Source organism: Bactrocera neohumeralis, chromosome 6, assembly GCF_024586455.1.
Source record: "Bactrocera neohumeralis isolate Rockhampton chromosome 6, APGP_CSIRO_Bneo_wtdbg2-racon-allhic-juicebox.fasta_v2, whole genome shotgun sequence".
NCBI classification, from domain to species: Eukaryota; Metazoa; Arthropoda; class Insecta; order Diptera; family Tephritidae; genus Bactrocera; species Bactrocera neohumeralis.
In genome coordinates this window covers 53,299,643-53,315,579 of record NC_065923.1, presented here as the reverse complement: position 1 = coordinate 53,315,579, position 15,937 = coordinate 53,299,643, and the positions used below count along the sequence as shown (strand labels likewise).

General features: G+C 35.9%; 1 protein-coding gene across 7 annotated transcripts in view; it reads right to left on the bottom strand.

Annotated features, from left to right (window-relative positions):
- Window positions 1-3,308: 3,308 nt before the first annotated feature.
- Window positions 3,309-15,937, bottom strand: part of LOC126762761 (glycerophosphocholine phosphodiesterase GPCPD1-like) — a 38,846-nt gene continuing 26,217 nt past the window's right edge. For 2 of the 7 annotated variants that reach the window (XM_050479775.1, XM_050479777.1), the window contains exons 2-4: window positions 13,909-14,371; window positions 11,348-11,419; window positions 3,309-10,165 (exon numbers count right to left, since the gene is read on the bottom strand). In XM_050479775.1, the coding sequence (XP_050335732.1) occupies window positions 8,252-10,165; window positions 11,348-11,419; window positions 13,909-14,349 (2,427 nt within the window). In that variant the 5' untranslated portion in view covers window positions 14,350-14,371 and the 3' untranslated portion in view covers window positions 3,309-8,251. Of the gene's footprint in view, window positions 10,166-11,347; window positions 11,420-13,908; window positions 14,400-15,937 lie in introns of all 7 variants that reach the window. The other 5 variants (XM_050479781.1, XM_050479780.1, XM_050479776.1 and 2 more) reach the window with 4 other exon arrangements.

Below are 15,937 nucleotides of genomic sequence, written 5' to 3'. Positions count from 1 at the left end.
AGGACGTTTTTATCTAGTACCCACTGTTGTCTATAACTTTAATGAATTCAAATTTATTCCAATTTAAAGCTGCCTCAGGTCATTTATGGAGCGCCATGAAAACTGCAAAGGTAACAAAACCATGAATTGGATTTGAAAAATAAGGGTAAATACTATTTAATTTATGCAGAAATTTCTTTGACTACAAGTGGATGACTGATCAGAATGATCGTAAATTTCCAAATAACAGCGCTTATCCCATTCGTATTAAACATTGCTTACATAACTTTAAAAATGCAATCATAATTATAACTCAATAAATAATTATTATTTTCTTTAGTAGTAATGGGTGACCCAAGTAGAGTTACTTCTTTCAATAGCTTTTTTTACAGATCACACGTAAGTCGTGTCAAGCTCTCACTTTTTTGTATTGTTTGCCATTTCATCATGGAAAGACTTACGCCTGAACAACGTTTACAAGGCTTTCAACTTAATTATGAAAATTCACGATCTGTAAAGAATGTGTTTCGCGCCCTTCGCTCAACTTATCGGCAACACAATCGACCTGCTGAGCATACTATTCGCAACACCATCAGAGTAAACACGAAGACCGTGAAGAGTCGATTCGGCTCCGTTCGCAGCGCAGTTCATTTTACGTCGAAATCTTAAAAGTTCCGATGATCTCGAGCTAAATTTTATTCAGCGATGAGGCTCATATCTGGCTTAATATGTATGAAAACAATCACAACTGTCACATTTGGGACGAAGACCAACCTGAAGAGATTCAATCGCAGCCATTTGATCCAGAAAACACCACGATTTGGTGTGGTTTGTGAGCCGGTAAATTCTCACACATCGTATCAATCAATGGATTTATTGAGAGAATACTTCTGTAAGCATATAATTTCTCGTTTTGATCCTGTGAAGATATGTAAAGTTTAAAGTCTATGCGGATAATCCCGCTTCGATTCAGGCCTTGGAGCATAATATCACATGTGTCATTCGCCTGCTATCCGTCGAAATGAACGAGTCATCGAAAATCGGACTCAACGGATTGACCATCTGAGACGTAGCCCCGGCAAACAGTTGAAAGAGATAAAATTCAAAAAATAAATGCCAAAGAATGTTCTTTCGAAAGATAATAAACATTCACTATTAAGTTTGAAGTTTCCGTGTTTTTTCTTTAAAAAAGTAGAGAAAGTCGCAATGGTTCACCCTTTACCTTACAATTACATACATTCTTAATATACGCCGTTACTAGTATGTAAAAAAATTGATTTATTAGTATAGTATTGTAATCTGTTAATCGGGTGCTGTAGGCCTTAATTACTGAGCTGGTAATGTAAATTCCGTTACACAACATCACACACCTTCTCACTTGCTTTTGACACTCACACCTTGTTGTTGATTGTTAAGCGTGAAATATAATACATATGAGCTGCTTAAATAAATCGAACTACTTAATTAATGAAAACAAGTTTTCTCGCGTTAACACGATGTAAAGGGCGCCAGATGTCGTGTGTATATTTGTACTAACTTTTCGGGGCCTGATTTGATTTTGTTTGGACTAAATTATTTCCTTCGCTGGGCCTTTGCGAATTTCTATTACGATAACACACTTTCGTGTTAATCAGTGGTTTGAAAACCCATCTCTCTTAAAGACCATCAAATGGTCAAGGTATACTTCAAAAATAAGAGACGAAGCTGGATACAACTTCCATAAAATATATAAAATGTTATTTTACTAGATGTTGGGATTAGCTACTTCACCTATTTCTGGAAATTGACGCAACAAATAAGAGTTTTACAAATCCCAAGACTTCAGAAGTTAAGTTCAAATAAAAACACACACATAAATCTTCCGCAGAATTTTTCTCTCGAAATCTCGCAATGCCGACTCATCAGATGTTGCCAACGTCCATGCCTCTGCACCATATAGCCAGACAGGATAGAATTTGATCTTTGTCGAGAGAGAACTTTACTTCTCAATTGCCTACTCCCTCCGAAGTAGCACCCATTGGCAAGAGTTCTTCTGCGTTGAATTTGGAGGCTGACGTTGTTGTTGGTGCTAATGCTGTCGAAACCCATTTGCTTCGCTTGTTTGTCCAAACTCGTGGAAGCAGAACTAACAGTTGTTATGGCCCATGATATCGATGTCATCAACGTACGCCAGCACTTGTACACTCTTGTAGAAGTTTGTACCTATATACTACAAATGAATGATTTTCTAAGCGAGACGCACTCCTGCTTCGGACGAGCACTCGTCAACAACTTGGTATAAAGGGAACTCTCGGCGACAGCAAACTTTATTTCATTATTCCCGTCCTGCTATATGGAGGCCGAAGATGACAACAACTGAAACCATTGGTTTTCGAGAGAAGGTGCAAGCTGTACGAGATATACGAACACTGAGCTGGTACGTCGAAGCGGCTACGCTGGCTAGGTCATGTCGTCCGTATGGACGAAAACACTCCAGCTCTGAAAGTATTCGACGCAGTACCGGCCGGAGGAAACAGAGGAAGAGGAAGACCTCCACTCCGTTGGAAAGACCAGGTGGAGAAGGACCTGGCTTCGCTTGGAATATCCAATTGGCGCCACCTTGCAAAAAAAAGATACGACTGGTGCGCCGTTGTGAACTCGGCTTTAGACGCGTAGGCGGTGTCTACGCCAGTAAAGAAGTAGATGTATCACCAGTATTGTCATTCCATCTTGCATTGATAACGATGAACTTCTCGAAGTCGTCGGGATCATATCGAAAGGTTGCATTGAGATTTGTTTTTTTTTTTGCAATTAAAAGCGTGTCATTTCAAAGGATATATTAGTTCTGAGGGTCTAGATTTTTATACAATACTCTTCGACATTAAAAAAGAAGGCAAACATTTTTGGATCCGCTGAAGTCTTCTAAAAGATATTATGGCAGTTTTTTAACCCCATGTTCGTTACATTTAACAAACCTAAATATAGGTCAAATGGGGCTATAATCGGTTGTTGAAAAAATACGATAATAATACGCTCTTCCACTTACTAACTTCAATCCGAGCCCATGGATCTCAATTTCTGCTCAATTATTTAGCTTAAGGCCATTTTTTCTTTAGAAAACGCGTTCCTTACAGGTACAGTAAATTAAAGTCGGAGTTTCCGTCCAGAATTAAGTGCTTTAAGCACTCGACAAAAGCTTCCTTCAACTGAAAATTAAAATCCTCTAGCGAGTAAAGTCTTAGTTCGACGTTTCAACTCTCTGCATTAGTTTAACCCGACACTAATGGGAATGAATTCGTGCATTTATCATAACCTTTACTGAACAGCAGTAAGAATAAAACAATGCTGAATAATTTTGAATTTTTTTATTGAACTCAATTTTGAGTAATTGGAAAATATTCTTTGTGAGCACTGCTCTTTCATCTTTTAAAGCCTCTTTTATGTTTACAGGTACATACATACATTTTAGCAGTTTCTACTGACACTTTTAATAAATATCTAATATAATTTACTTCTAGTATAACAATATTTAATAATTTTAATAAAAACATTTGTAACTCTGATAAATGAAGAACGCAGCAATTTAATTAATACAATAAAATTTGTATATTAAAACCTTCTATTACTTGCGTATTTTCGACAATTAAAGGTTAAGAAATAATACGTATAAGCCGCTTATATTATCTTTAGCACTCAAGGGGGTTTCCGAAGTCGCTTTATTACGCGCTTCAAATTCTCAGTAAAATTATTTCACCCTTATTATGTAAAATACACGTGTGCCATTGCTTTAAGCTTTTATGAGTACAAATACTTCACAAGGCAAGTGTATAATTTCTTAAAAAAAAATATCTATTTATTTTTCTTTTTTTGCTTTCCAAAGGCCGACCCAATATTGCGCCGCGCGCTCAATAATATTTTAGTTTCGTGTTTATTATTTTAAAAATATTATTGCTTTGCATTGTTTGTCATCACGGTGCAGCTAAATATATTAAATATTTTAAAACTCGTTTTATAGAAAATATTATTTTGTTCATATTTTTCTTAGTAATTTAAATTTGATCCAGTAAGCTCTTTGTCATGCATTTTTTATTGGAAATAATTTGATTTATATTGCCGTAGGCTCGTAGTGTTCGAAAGTCTGAAACATTTTCTATAATATACATATACATATGTACATATATATATTTCACACATTTGTGAAGTAATCACAGAAATAATATTAATCTAGTTTTGCCCATAGATAATTTTAAGCTTTGCTTCTTATTGTCAATTTTCAAATATTAGAATATTTTCATCAACTAGAATTTTTTAGTTTTAATACAAATAAATTATAGAAATTTTTTCTAAATAATTATCACACAGTTTTTATATAAATATTACATTAATTACATAAACAAGCAAAATTTTTTTATATTTACGGGTTTCATAGCCTCATAAAGTTATAACGAACCAAAAATAAAGCGTTGAGAATTGTAATTTCGTAAACCTGTCTTTGGAGGTAATCAAACAACAATTTATTAAACAAGTGTAAAAATTTATGATTTTTTGAAGCTTTATAACAAGACGTGAGCCACTAATTTTGAAAATTAACGAAAACAGAAAATGTTTTTTGAAAAGTTCTGCACTTCTTAATGATCGCAAATTATCTATTCTTTATTTGTGTCAAGTCTTTTTTTTATACTTATTGCTGATTTTAGGTCTTATACAGTCTGTTCAAATAAGAAATATATTTTTTTAATAAAAATTCATTCCTTTTCCTTTCTGCATGATTTCCACAATAAGAGTAAAAATATTTCTTGATTTTGTTCTAAAGATACAGTCAATAATTGAATCATAGTTCAACTAGTTTTGTTTGAAAACTCAATTTTCATTAAAAAAAATTCTAAAACATATCCTATCTTCCTTTGGGAAATTAAAATTATTCACTATAAATAACGAAAGATTTCACTAAAACTGTTTACGCTTTCAGGAAAAGTCCGGTAATTTCATAAAACGAAATCATGTCTTAAGTAAGGTCTTAAAAAGGGAAGCTGAAATACATAAATAATTTTGACTAAATTCACATATTTATAAGCATATTATCTATTATTACTATCACTTATAACTATTACTTTTACTTGAATCTCATTATTCAAAATTTTATTTCACGTTTTCTATTTCTGCACTATGTTTCCCCAGTTGGCTACGTATTTCTTAAATTTTTTATAAAGTTAATGAATTTTTCAAATTTTTCTATTTTGGCAACGCAATAAAATGCGCCATTTATAGTTATGAAGTGTTGAAAGTTTATTCATGAAGAACTAGGTCAGAATTCCTGGACCTTAATTTAGACTTCCTGAAAACATTTACCAAAACTCATATAACTTAACATTTTCTTGTCTTTCCACAAGAAAATCTTCGCAACTATTTCGTTGAAAATTTCCATTAATTCGATGTCTTTAATTTTCCGTTATACTTATTGGTGATTTCTAAAATGCACAGATTGTTGTACCGGTATCTATAACGAAGTGTCTCCGCCGCATTTCCTCAATACTTCTGCAACAACAACAATATTGTGAACTTACTCCCGAAACGAATGTCATATGTCTCATTATCCTTGGTTATCTGTCATAACTAAGTGGCTGTCTATGTCCTAGTCCTATATCGGCGCTAAATTTTCGCTTAGAAGCACAAAAGGCTGTAATAGTTGAATGCAAGACATTTACTGTTGTTATAACGGTAAAAAAACCATGCCCAAAATAATTTACAAATTTAGATTCATCTGGACCCAACACTTGCGTTGGAACGGAACCCCTACAATATCAATGTTATCGGTCAACTTCGATAAACTGTCAACATTGTTGAATAAGAGAGAGATGAGAGAAATTCCCAATCAGCCTTCTGGAATGATTCCGGATCCTATAGTTTCAGAGTACATGTTATATTGCGAAAAGTTGTTAAGGCAATTAATTAATTCCAGAAATGTTTAGTCACACTCTTTCGGATTTGCCATGTCAATATTTTCTTTGTTGAGAAACTACTTCTAATTACTAGTTACTTCTCTCTTAAAAAAATATATAAATTGACAGTACTTTTTCATATCAATGAAAGTATGATCCTCGGTGACCTTTGATGTACGAAGTGATTAATTAGTCGACCTAAACGCGATAAGGCTCTCAACCATACCTATGCAAATACAGATATTTGAGGTATTTTTCCGTCGCAGTTATTTGAATCTTAGGTTTGCTTCCGTCTGTTTCGCATTGGGGATATTGGGGACCCTTATCAATTTTGACTCTTAGAAATCGCTTTCGTGGAATCAGTTGTTCTTATTCTCTTTTTATAGTCACGTAGCCTCGATCTATCTATCAAATATATTTAAGAACATATTCAGAGAATTCTTTATAGCTTAAGAGAGGCTCTTTTAGTTTTAAGAGTAAAATATGTATGTAAACCAGGGCAAAAATAAGTCCGATGGCAATACAATTATCCTTGCATAGTTGTTTGAGGTTTTTTAGGCCAATTCGTCACATTTTTTAAAATTTCCAATTTCTTGTAAAATTACAAGAATTTCATTAGCTGTTTACTCAGTAGAGTAAGTTAGCTGATTATAGAAAAGATTGTCTCGGAAAACATCTTTTTAAATCTTATTCCAAGTGAAGTGGGCAGAATACTATACACTTCTTAATAAGTTGTTTGCTTACTCAAAGGCTGTTTAGTTGTCACCGTGTTTGACCTCTTCGCGGGATGATTTATATTCTTGTCACATTCTTTAATGGCTTTGTATGGTTTCAGATCTATCAAAGGATCATAAGTCGTTTAAGTAAACTATTAAAGGTAAATTTTACATAAAAAGTTGGAGCATACTAATTGTGTCTACATGCTAAGGCTGCTTTGTGATCCATATTTTTGGCACGACTAATCCATAATAAACTCATTTATATAAATCCGGTACACCTCGGTGTCATGCAAAATATCCTTGCGATGTGAACTCGTGCGATTTAGTGATTTGGCTCTTAAATCTCATCAATAACTTTTTCAAGAACTAGTTTCTCAGCTCTATAGTTTGGAGTTTGGTAATAAGTCACATGTCTTTCAGTTAAAAAATATACTGTTGTTTTATATTAAAATTGTCTAATAAATATAAATTAAATTAAAATTAAAAAAGTTAACTTCTAGAAAAGCTTCCAATTAAATTTTTTCGTTCTTAAGAGTTATCATAAATCTCAAAGCACTTGTACGATATGTGAAATAAAAATTTAGTTAAATTAAAAACAATTAACTATTTAAAACTTAAAACTATAATTTCATCTGAGAATTATTGCAAAAAACAACAATAATAAAAAATTCTTCACAATAAATTTGATATTCACATTTGTTAACTAAAAACCAAAAAATTTACAAAGTTCGTCAATACAATTTTTTTAACTACTGTAATTGTTAAATTTGAAGAGAGCAAATATTTGAAAGAAAAACTGCCAAAGTTATAAGGTAAAATAGTAATTTGTATATGGGTCCATATCTAGCATGCTGCACTCTCAAGCGCCACTCGGGCTATGAGTTCGAGGGACGCTCACCCTGGGTTTCCCGCAAACAGACTCTCACTTTGCAATTTTTGTTTTTTTTTCAAGAGTTGTTGCTGTTACTGTACGTTTTTATCAGGGGCAGAATTACTTACTGCTTGGGAGGGTCACCGCCGCCACACCACAGTTCCTTGCTGGCGCTCGAGCTGTACGCGCAGCCGTTTAGCCGCCAACACATACAACGCTACTGTACCTTATACTTTCGCTTTGGATTTCTCATGCACTCACTTTGCGACCAGCGTTCGCCAGCGAACCGCATTGATCGCAAGCGGCGACTTAAATAAAAAACAGTTCCAAGTTTTTCTTGTATTCTTGTTTCTTTAACGGAACTATTTTTCATATCTTTTGTGATTCATATGTCTTAAGCGTATTTTTGTTTTTCTTTCTACGATTTTTAACATTAAATTATGTTGTGTGTTGTTATTATTATTGCTTATTTATATGTGTAAGTGTGTGTACTAATTAAAATTTATTTGCGACTACTTGAAGATTTTGTTTTCTATTTTTATATGGTGTTTTTGTGAATATCTTTTATAAAAAAATATAGTTAAGTCTACTGAAAGTGAATAATGCCGTTACTCAAATCGCCCCCGTATAAAACTCGGCATATACTTCCCCCCTTTGCTCCGATCGACAAGCCGATCACGATCACTTATAAATTACCCTCCCTTCAGAGTGTTATTTCAACTCTGTTATCACTTTGCTGCTTCCGCTATTGACGGCAAACCCGCTTAGCGCAGGCACTGCTCCTCGAACTCTGCTAGGAGACTGGACGAATTGAAGAATGCGCGCTCCTTGCCTTCCGGTATGTATAGATCTGTGCGATCGTAGCATGTGGCAGTCGCACCAATTTCCACAAAGTACTGCACGCGTTCCTTGGAGTTGCAATCGTCACCCCAGACCAGTGAGATCTGTCCCAAGTCGCGCGCTTTCTGCAAAAGCTGCGCGCCCTCTTCGCTCAGCAGGTCCTCAGCATGTGGCGCCGTGCCAGCCAACTCGAAGGCTTGTGCATTATTGATAGCCTGTTCGACAGTGCGTGTACGCAAGTCCATGAAAGGCGACCATTTCTTGGTTTGACCTTGGGTCAAGAACATCACAGGGAAAAGATTTTGCTTGAAGCGTAACATTGTACATATGTCCGCATCGAAGCTGGAGAAGAGCAGCGGACGGCCACAGCCATGGTTGATGACGGTCGCTAGCACACGATCAGTAAAGAAATTCTTATCGATGGTCTGATGCGCTTCGGGCGCGCCGCTGGCACGACGCTGTGGCCACTTGATCTCCACATCGATGCCCAACGACTTGGGCAAACCCTCGAGTACATCGACTAGCGTGGGGAAAATACGATGCTCCACACGGGGCTCTGCATTGTGCGATGGAAACTCGACTGGCTTGCCGTTGATAATAGCGAACACGCGCAACTGCTTCAATTTCTCGTAATTTATATCTTTGATGAGCACATACTGCAGCTGCTCAGCCTTAGTGATGTTTTTACCCTGTGGTGCTGTGCGCATGCCAAAATCGTGGTAGATGACAGGCACACCATCGGCCGTTAAATGCACATCCAATTCAATCATGTCAGCGAATTTTTCATAAGCGCGCATAAACGAAGCGATCGTGTTCTCGCGTTCGGCTGGCGGATCAGCAATGTAGCTGCGTCCATTGCCGCGATGACCCACATTCAAGTTCGGCCAGCTCCTGGGCCAGTAGTGCGCGTATGTGGTGCGGAAGTCAAGCGTCTTGTCGGCGAACGGCTTCACAATCAGGTACGGTAGTGTTAGACGCGCAATAACGGTGGTAGCCTCAGGCACCGGCTCGGTGATGGACAATTCCAGCACACCCTCGCTACCCTCCAGCTGTGCGGCTGTAATAACAGCCTTGCCGACTGGACGCTGATCGGGTGTGTGGAAAATAATTGCGAACGCTGTCTGTAAAGGACATGGCGCCGTAATATGGAATACAACAATGTCGCCTTGCTCATAAGCAATGCCGAAAGCTTGCTGGGGCTGCAAATGACTCTGCGCATACTTCAATTTCGCCACCTCAACATGTACGCCCGCCTCGGTCGGTTCGCCCTCCTCATTCAATGGCAAAATCTTCACCAACACTTCATCGGCCGGGTCAAATTTCTCAATGTCAAGCACCTGGAACATTTGTTCGCGTTCGAACTTCAACTGCACTATACAATCATTGGTCAACCAGCCACGATTCACTTGTGTCTCACCACTGCCATCGGCATCACCGAAGCGATCAATGCGCGTCTCGCTATTAGCCGACTCAGCGCCAGCGGGCTTGAGCACACGAGGCTGTAGACGTGTCTCCCAGCGACGTATCTGCTTGCGACCTTGCTTGTCCTCCACATAGATGAAATAGCGGTAACTTATGTTACGGCAAGTTTGCAACAGCACATTGGCTTGCCATCTGCGTTCGCCCTGTTGTGGTTCCAATGCAATGGCGCGCTCCAAACGCCATTCACCCAAAGCCTTGACGTCACCGGTGAGACCGACGCGCTCGCTAGGACCCAAATCGGTGTGCAGTTCTACGGCGAATTGCTGCAGCGTCGGCGTGCATGGCGTCGTTTCAGAGGCAGTTTCCAAAACCCGCAGTTCGTTCACGATCGTAGCTGCGTCCACGTACGAAGCGCACTGCACGAAAAAGAGCAAAAGAAAAGGACGAAAATCATTTAGTATTTTGCGAAAAGACATCTTGCGTTAAGTTAAGTTTAGGCTATTTCAGTACGATTAGTGCGATTTAAACAAGTGCGAACTTATGCTATTGCTTGTCAGCGTTGAACTGCGGACATGCTTGATTGGAAGCTTAGTTTAAAACTAGACTTTGGTTCGCTAAATGGCGCAACTGTTTCCGTAGACACAGGTATTGCGATTTCAACGACACAACAACAACATGATATGGATTGTGTTTTCAGAATTTCTATAACTGCTGATAATAGACTTATACTAAGACATATAACAAGACATATACTAAGATGCGATTAATGGACTAATCTTACATATGTACATACATATGTACACGGTTAGCTGGGTTGAATGTCAAGCGCACGAATCTGACTTCATCACGTGCGTCAGCCGAGCCTTCCCGAATGCAAATCAAGTCAAAAGGCGGATCTTAATACGTAAGCTCGCTAACAAGCAGCTTCCTAAAAAGCTGATCTCACTCAATCTCACCCGTGCATACGTACATATATATACATATATTTATATGTATAATTATATATATATATATATGTATATATACACGTGCAGTGTGCGGAAAAAATAGAATGTTTTGATTGAAGTAATCACTCATGTTATTGCCCTATGATCCGCTGTTACAACAACAAAGCTATGACTAGAAACATCTGATAAGCTGATAATTGTAAAGCTTGTTTGTTTCGACATTTTTTTTTGTTTGATTTTATGAAAATTAAAAAACAGTACCATAATTATATAAATAGAGTACAGTCGAGCGCAAAGCAAAAGAATCTTCTGTTTCAGTCAAGCTTCGGTGAGTGGGAATACTAATTGCTTTTAGATATCAGAGCAGTTTTTGAAAAACAAGACAAATTTCTTCAAGCGGAAATTTTAGAAAGAAAATCAATTGAATTAAAATTCTTAGAAAGAACCAACAGCCTGGAACATTCTTAGCTTAACCATATCAATATATAAACAAAAATTGAAAGAAGCGAGCGAAGCAAGCATAGTTACTCAACACTTAAGCACTTAAGATTATAGAAAAGTGAAAAAAACGAAGCCACTGCAGAATTCATTAAGCACAACGAGTACAACAACAACAATTTCAAACAAACAACTTGGAAAATCCAATAATACCTGTTGGCATGATTTGTTGGATAAGGTTGAGAGGGAATTAGTTGATGGATTTTGATAACCGGTTTTGGAGTTCTGTAAAAACAAACGTGTATTAAAGTAATTGCTACCAACTAATAATTTTAGGAGCATACAGAGTGATGGCAAGCGGCTGGTAGTAGGTAAAAACTTAACATAACTTAACGTAATGTAACCTTAACCAAAAAAATATATACATATGTTCATAAAACAAAATAAAAAAGATTAAGCAAAGAAAAAAATTAACTTAACTAGACATAACGTAATGTAACATAACTTAACATAACATAAAATAATTAAACAAAATAAAAAAGTATGAAATGTTGCGCACTTATGACTTATGAAATTTAACTTAACTTAACGTAACATAAAATAATTAAACAAAGTTAAAACGTTTGAAATATTGCGTACTTAAAATATAAAATTTGAACTTAACTTAACTTGACGAAACGTAACTTAACTTAACATAACAAAAAATAATTTAGAAAAAGTATGAAATGTTGCACACTTAAGACATAAAATTTTAACTTAAGTTGCCATAACGTAACGTAACGTAACGTAACGTAACTTAACATAACATAAAATAATTAAACAAAATAAAAAGTATGAAATGTGCGCACTTGTGATATGGAATTTTGATTACACCCTCATCATGAATTCCATATTAAAACAATTTTCATAATTTCACTTACATTTTTTCCTAAATTCCTATATGAATAACATTGCTAAGTTTGATTTATCAATCCATCAATGTAATTAAAAAACAATTTTATTCCGAAAATCATTATAACCAAACCGTACTTCCCCCCAAATCTAATACCTGCCCATCCAATTGGCTGATAATTTGCCAATTTTTATTAAAACTCTGAGCTGTTATTGCTGCACTGGAGAATTGTGCCTCAAGACATGAGCAAATGCGAAAATCTAAAGAGATTTGTCGACAAAGCGGTAAACAAATCAGCAAGTGGATATTATGCATTGGCAATGAGCTTGACAGCTTCAAATTAATAGCTGCATATAAGAAGTAGATATGTTTGTACTTACATACATATATATATATTTAATATATAGGTAAAGGTATCTAGTATTGTTTTGGCTAGCTGTCACTTGAAATCAATCACTGCTTTGAAGACGCGTGTCCCTGACATAATTCTAATGTCCGCAAATTGGAATAAATATAATAAGTACGCATAGGATTCAAATGTTTGGCTGTCGTCTTTGTTTACGTCACTATATCCATGGAGTTCATACATATATTTATTTTGGCACTAAATATATGAATATTTCAACACTATGTCATATATACATGAAAGAGTTTCAAAATGGCAATTTTAATTTTTGAAAAGTCAAAAAACTTAAGTCTGAGAAGACCAAAATTAGCAACTGAACTTTCTAAAAACTTCAGTGCTCATTTATAAGTAAATATGAATATAAGTATATGAGTACAATTAGATATGTATGTACTCCATTAAAAAAATTTTCGAATTTCAAGAAAAAGCTAAAAAATACTAGCTGTCACAATTATTTCTCATTTATATATACCATATATTTTTATCTTATTTCTTATTCCAAATCCGTCCATTTTCTTCGCCCACACTGATTAACTTGCACACATTCCAACCAACGAACCACTCGACAGCACGTGATCACGTGTCGTTTCTTGCCAAAGATCGCCAGAATACATAAAATTATCGCTATTGTTTATTAATAGCAGTTTTCATGCATTTTAATAGCACTTTGTTTCAGAGAGCTTGTGTTCACGTGATCGGCAGTTAATGCCGAAGCATTGAAGTCGTGCGTGGAATATAAATAAAATGTTGAAAGACAAAGAATGAAGGCAGAGAAGTGTTTTAAGATATGAAAAATAAATATGGAGGAGCAAGTAAGGGCAAATTGTGTTTTATTTTTAGATTTTAGCTGCCAAACAACAAGTCTAGTCAAACGAGTTAGCTGTGCCGTGACCAGTAGCAATCTAAGAAACATTATCAAAGTGCTTATCAATATGCACAAATGCCTAACAAGTTTCATATCACACCACAAAGCATACAGAAAACTATTCGAAAGCATTCAAGTTTGACGCGATTTGAATTTTAACGACAAAAAGCTCGTGTCTAAGGTAAAAGTAAAAGCTCCTAAGCTTTTGACAGCTTTTATTTCCAACAACATAACGGCATTGAGGGCGCTTAGCAACAACTGGTTATTTATTTGCGTCAGGGCTTTTAATGCACACACCGTCGCACATGGCGTATGAGTAATCTATATAGCCATTTACCTCACTTGCGCTCCTCCCACACACACATAAAACACTTGAGACGACTAAGCGGCCAGCCTTGGGTAGCTAAAACACAAGTGACATGTGTTTTGGTTGCATCAGCTGTTGACGCAGACAAAGCGACACAGATATTTAACTGGGGGATGTACACTGCGTATACGTAACAGTGGGCGTGTAACAAAAATCGGAAAGCTTTTATATAATGCAAAAGCAATAAAAAGTGTCACAGATTTAAGCAAACTGCTATATTTATCATTTCTGCGCTTAATTTTACCTCCGCGCCGCGTGTTTGCTGGTTAGCACTTGTTATTTTTGTTGTATTTGTAATGAGAAAATCTGCCATATCTGCACTGGCCGTCATGCCGTCAACAGCGGCTGTTACTGTTACTGTCGTAACTGGTGTTTTCGTTGTTGTTTGCGGCGTTGCTGCTGCTGTTGTTGCGCTTGTGCCATGCGACCTTGAACTGTAGAAGGCGACGCTTGTCACACCTGCCACGTGAAAGCAATCAAAACATTGCCCGAAATTGCGCGGCAAGGCACAACGCTTTGGTGAGCTAACGGCGTATGATCGCGTTTGTATTTCTTGTTGGTGTTTTTTCACTACTTGTTGTTGCCGTTGCGGTTGTGTTGTCACGGTTTGTGCTACAAAAGTGGGCATTGGTGTGGCACATTTTCTCAGCGTTGCCAGATAACGTTGCTGTAAGTTTTTATGCATTGAGTTTCTTCAGTCTTCAGCACTGCGCGAAAAATTAAATTCAGTTTACACTGCGCGAAATATTTTGTGCAAAAAAAAAAAGTTCACCAGACACGCTCGGCACTCGTGTGTTTGCTACGAAATTCGCGGCGTTCGACTAATGCGCTGGCGACGCACCGTCAATTGGGTGGGTGAAAATAAATTTCGCACCAAATAAATCAAGAAAAAATCGAAATGCAAACAAGGAAACTCACCTACCCACATGATTACTTATACCATTATAATTGTTAAGTCCGTATGTATGTATGTAAGTAGTTGTGCGCCACCGTAAGGCTTGTCGTTGCGTCATTTTTTGCACGAAAAGGCCTTCGAAATCCACCTTTAAATCGTGAAGTGAGGTGATTTTTATGCTCTTATGAGACATTTTTCTTTTGGCAGCGAATAAGTTGTTTTGGGAGGGAAACGCTGGCAGACTTTGCGCTTATTGCGTTATTTGTTTTCTTTGGAAAATTTATACAAAATAAATATATTATTTTTGGTAAATTTTCGCATGACAAGAATGACGAGGCATAAGGAAAAACTTTATAGATTTAATGTTGGCACATCAATAAGTATAATTAGTGGCGTAGCTTTAATGCTTTTAGGTGATTGATTGGTTTGTTGACTTCAGCATATCGAGAAAGATAAAAGAGTTTTGAATATCTGCACATGTGCAAATGAGAAGCTACGTAGTTTTATAGAAGTTGAAAATTGGCGAATTCCGATTTCTAATTATTTGAAACTTCTTTTGCAGGAGCAAAACAGAAGATTTTTTATATTAAAATATATAAAGATAAAAAATTATATATTTTCTTAATTTTCTGTTTTAAAAGCTTTAAATATAAATAATGTATTTTTTTATTAAAAAAATAGTAGTTTGAAATTTTTTTTTTAAGAATTTTTTAAAGAAAAAAATTTTTATATTAAATGGTAAAATTATTTTAATTTTTAAAATCCAGTTTTCCGTCCTTTATAATCAAATCTTAAAACATAATGTGTAATTACGATTACCTTATGCCCTTCACATAAAAAATAAAAATTTTTTTTATAAATTTTGAGGAAATCATTAAAGCTACTGAGTTGTCTATTTTGAACCCATTTACTTGGTACTTGGTACTTTCTTGTCTATTTTGAACCCATTTATATACGCAAAACACAGTTGGCACACTTTGCCCGTCACATGCTGCCCAAAAATTGCCAACAATTATTTCTAATACGAATTTCGTCTAAAGAGGAAAAAACAATATAAATGAACTAACCACAATTGGCTGCTAAATTCCGTTGTTTTTACGACATGCCAAGTAATGAAGCTAAAATTAGCAGACGACCGAAGAGCAGCACGTGCGAGAGCTTTTATACCACAGGCCAACAACGCTCTTATTGAAGAAATTTCAACTAAATACAGTAAGATGTATATATAATGTGTATGTCTGCTTTCGTTTTAAAATTTAATGAATACATGACACTGACTATTTTATTATGTAAATAAAAAAAATAAAAAGTTTAAAATTTTTCATTTGCCAAATATTTTGCAGAAAAAGCTCTCTACTGTGGACCGAAATTTTGAAAA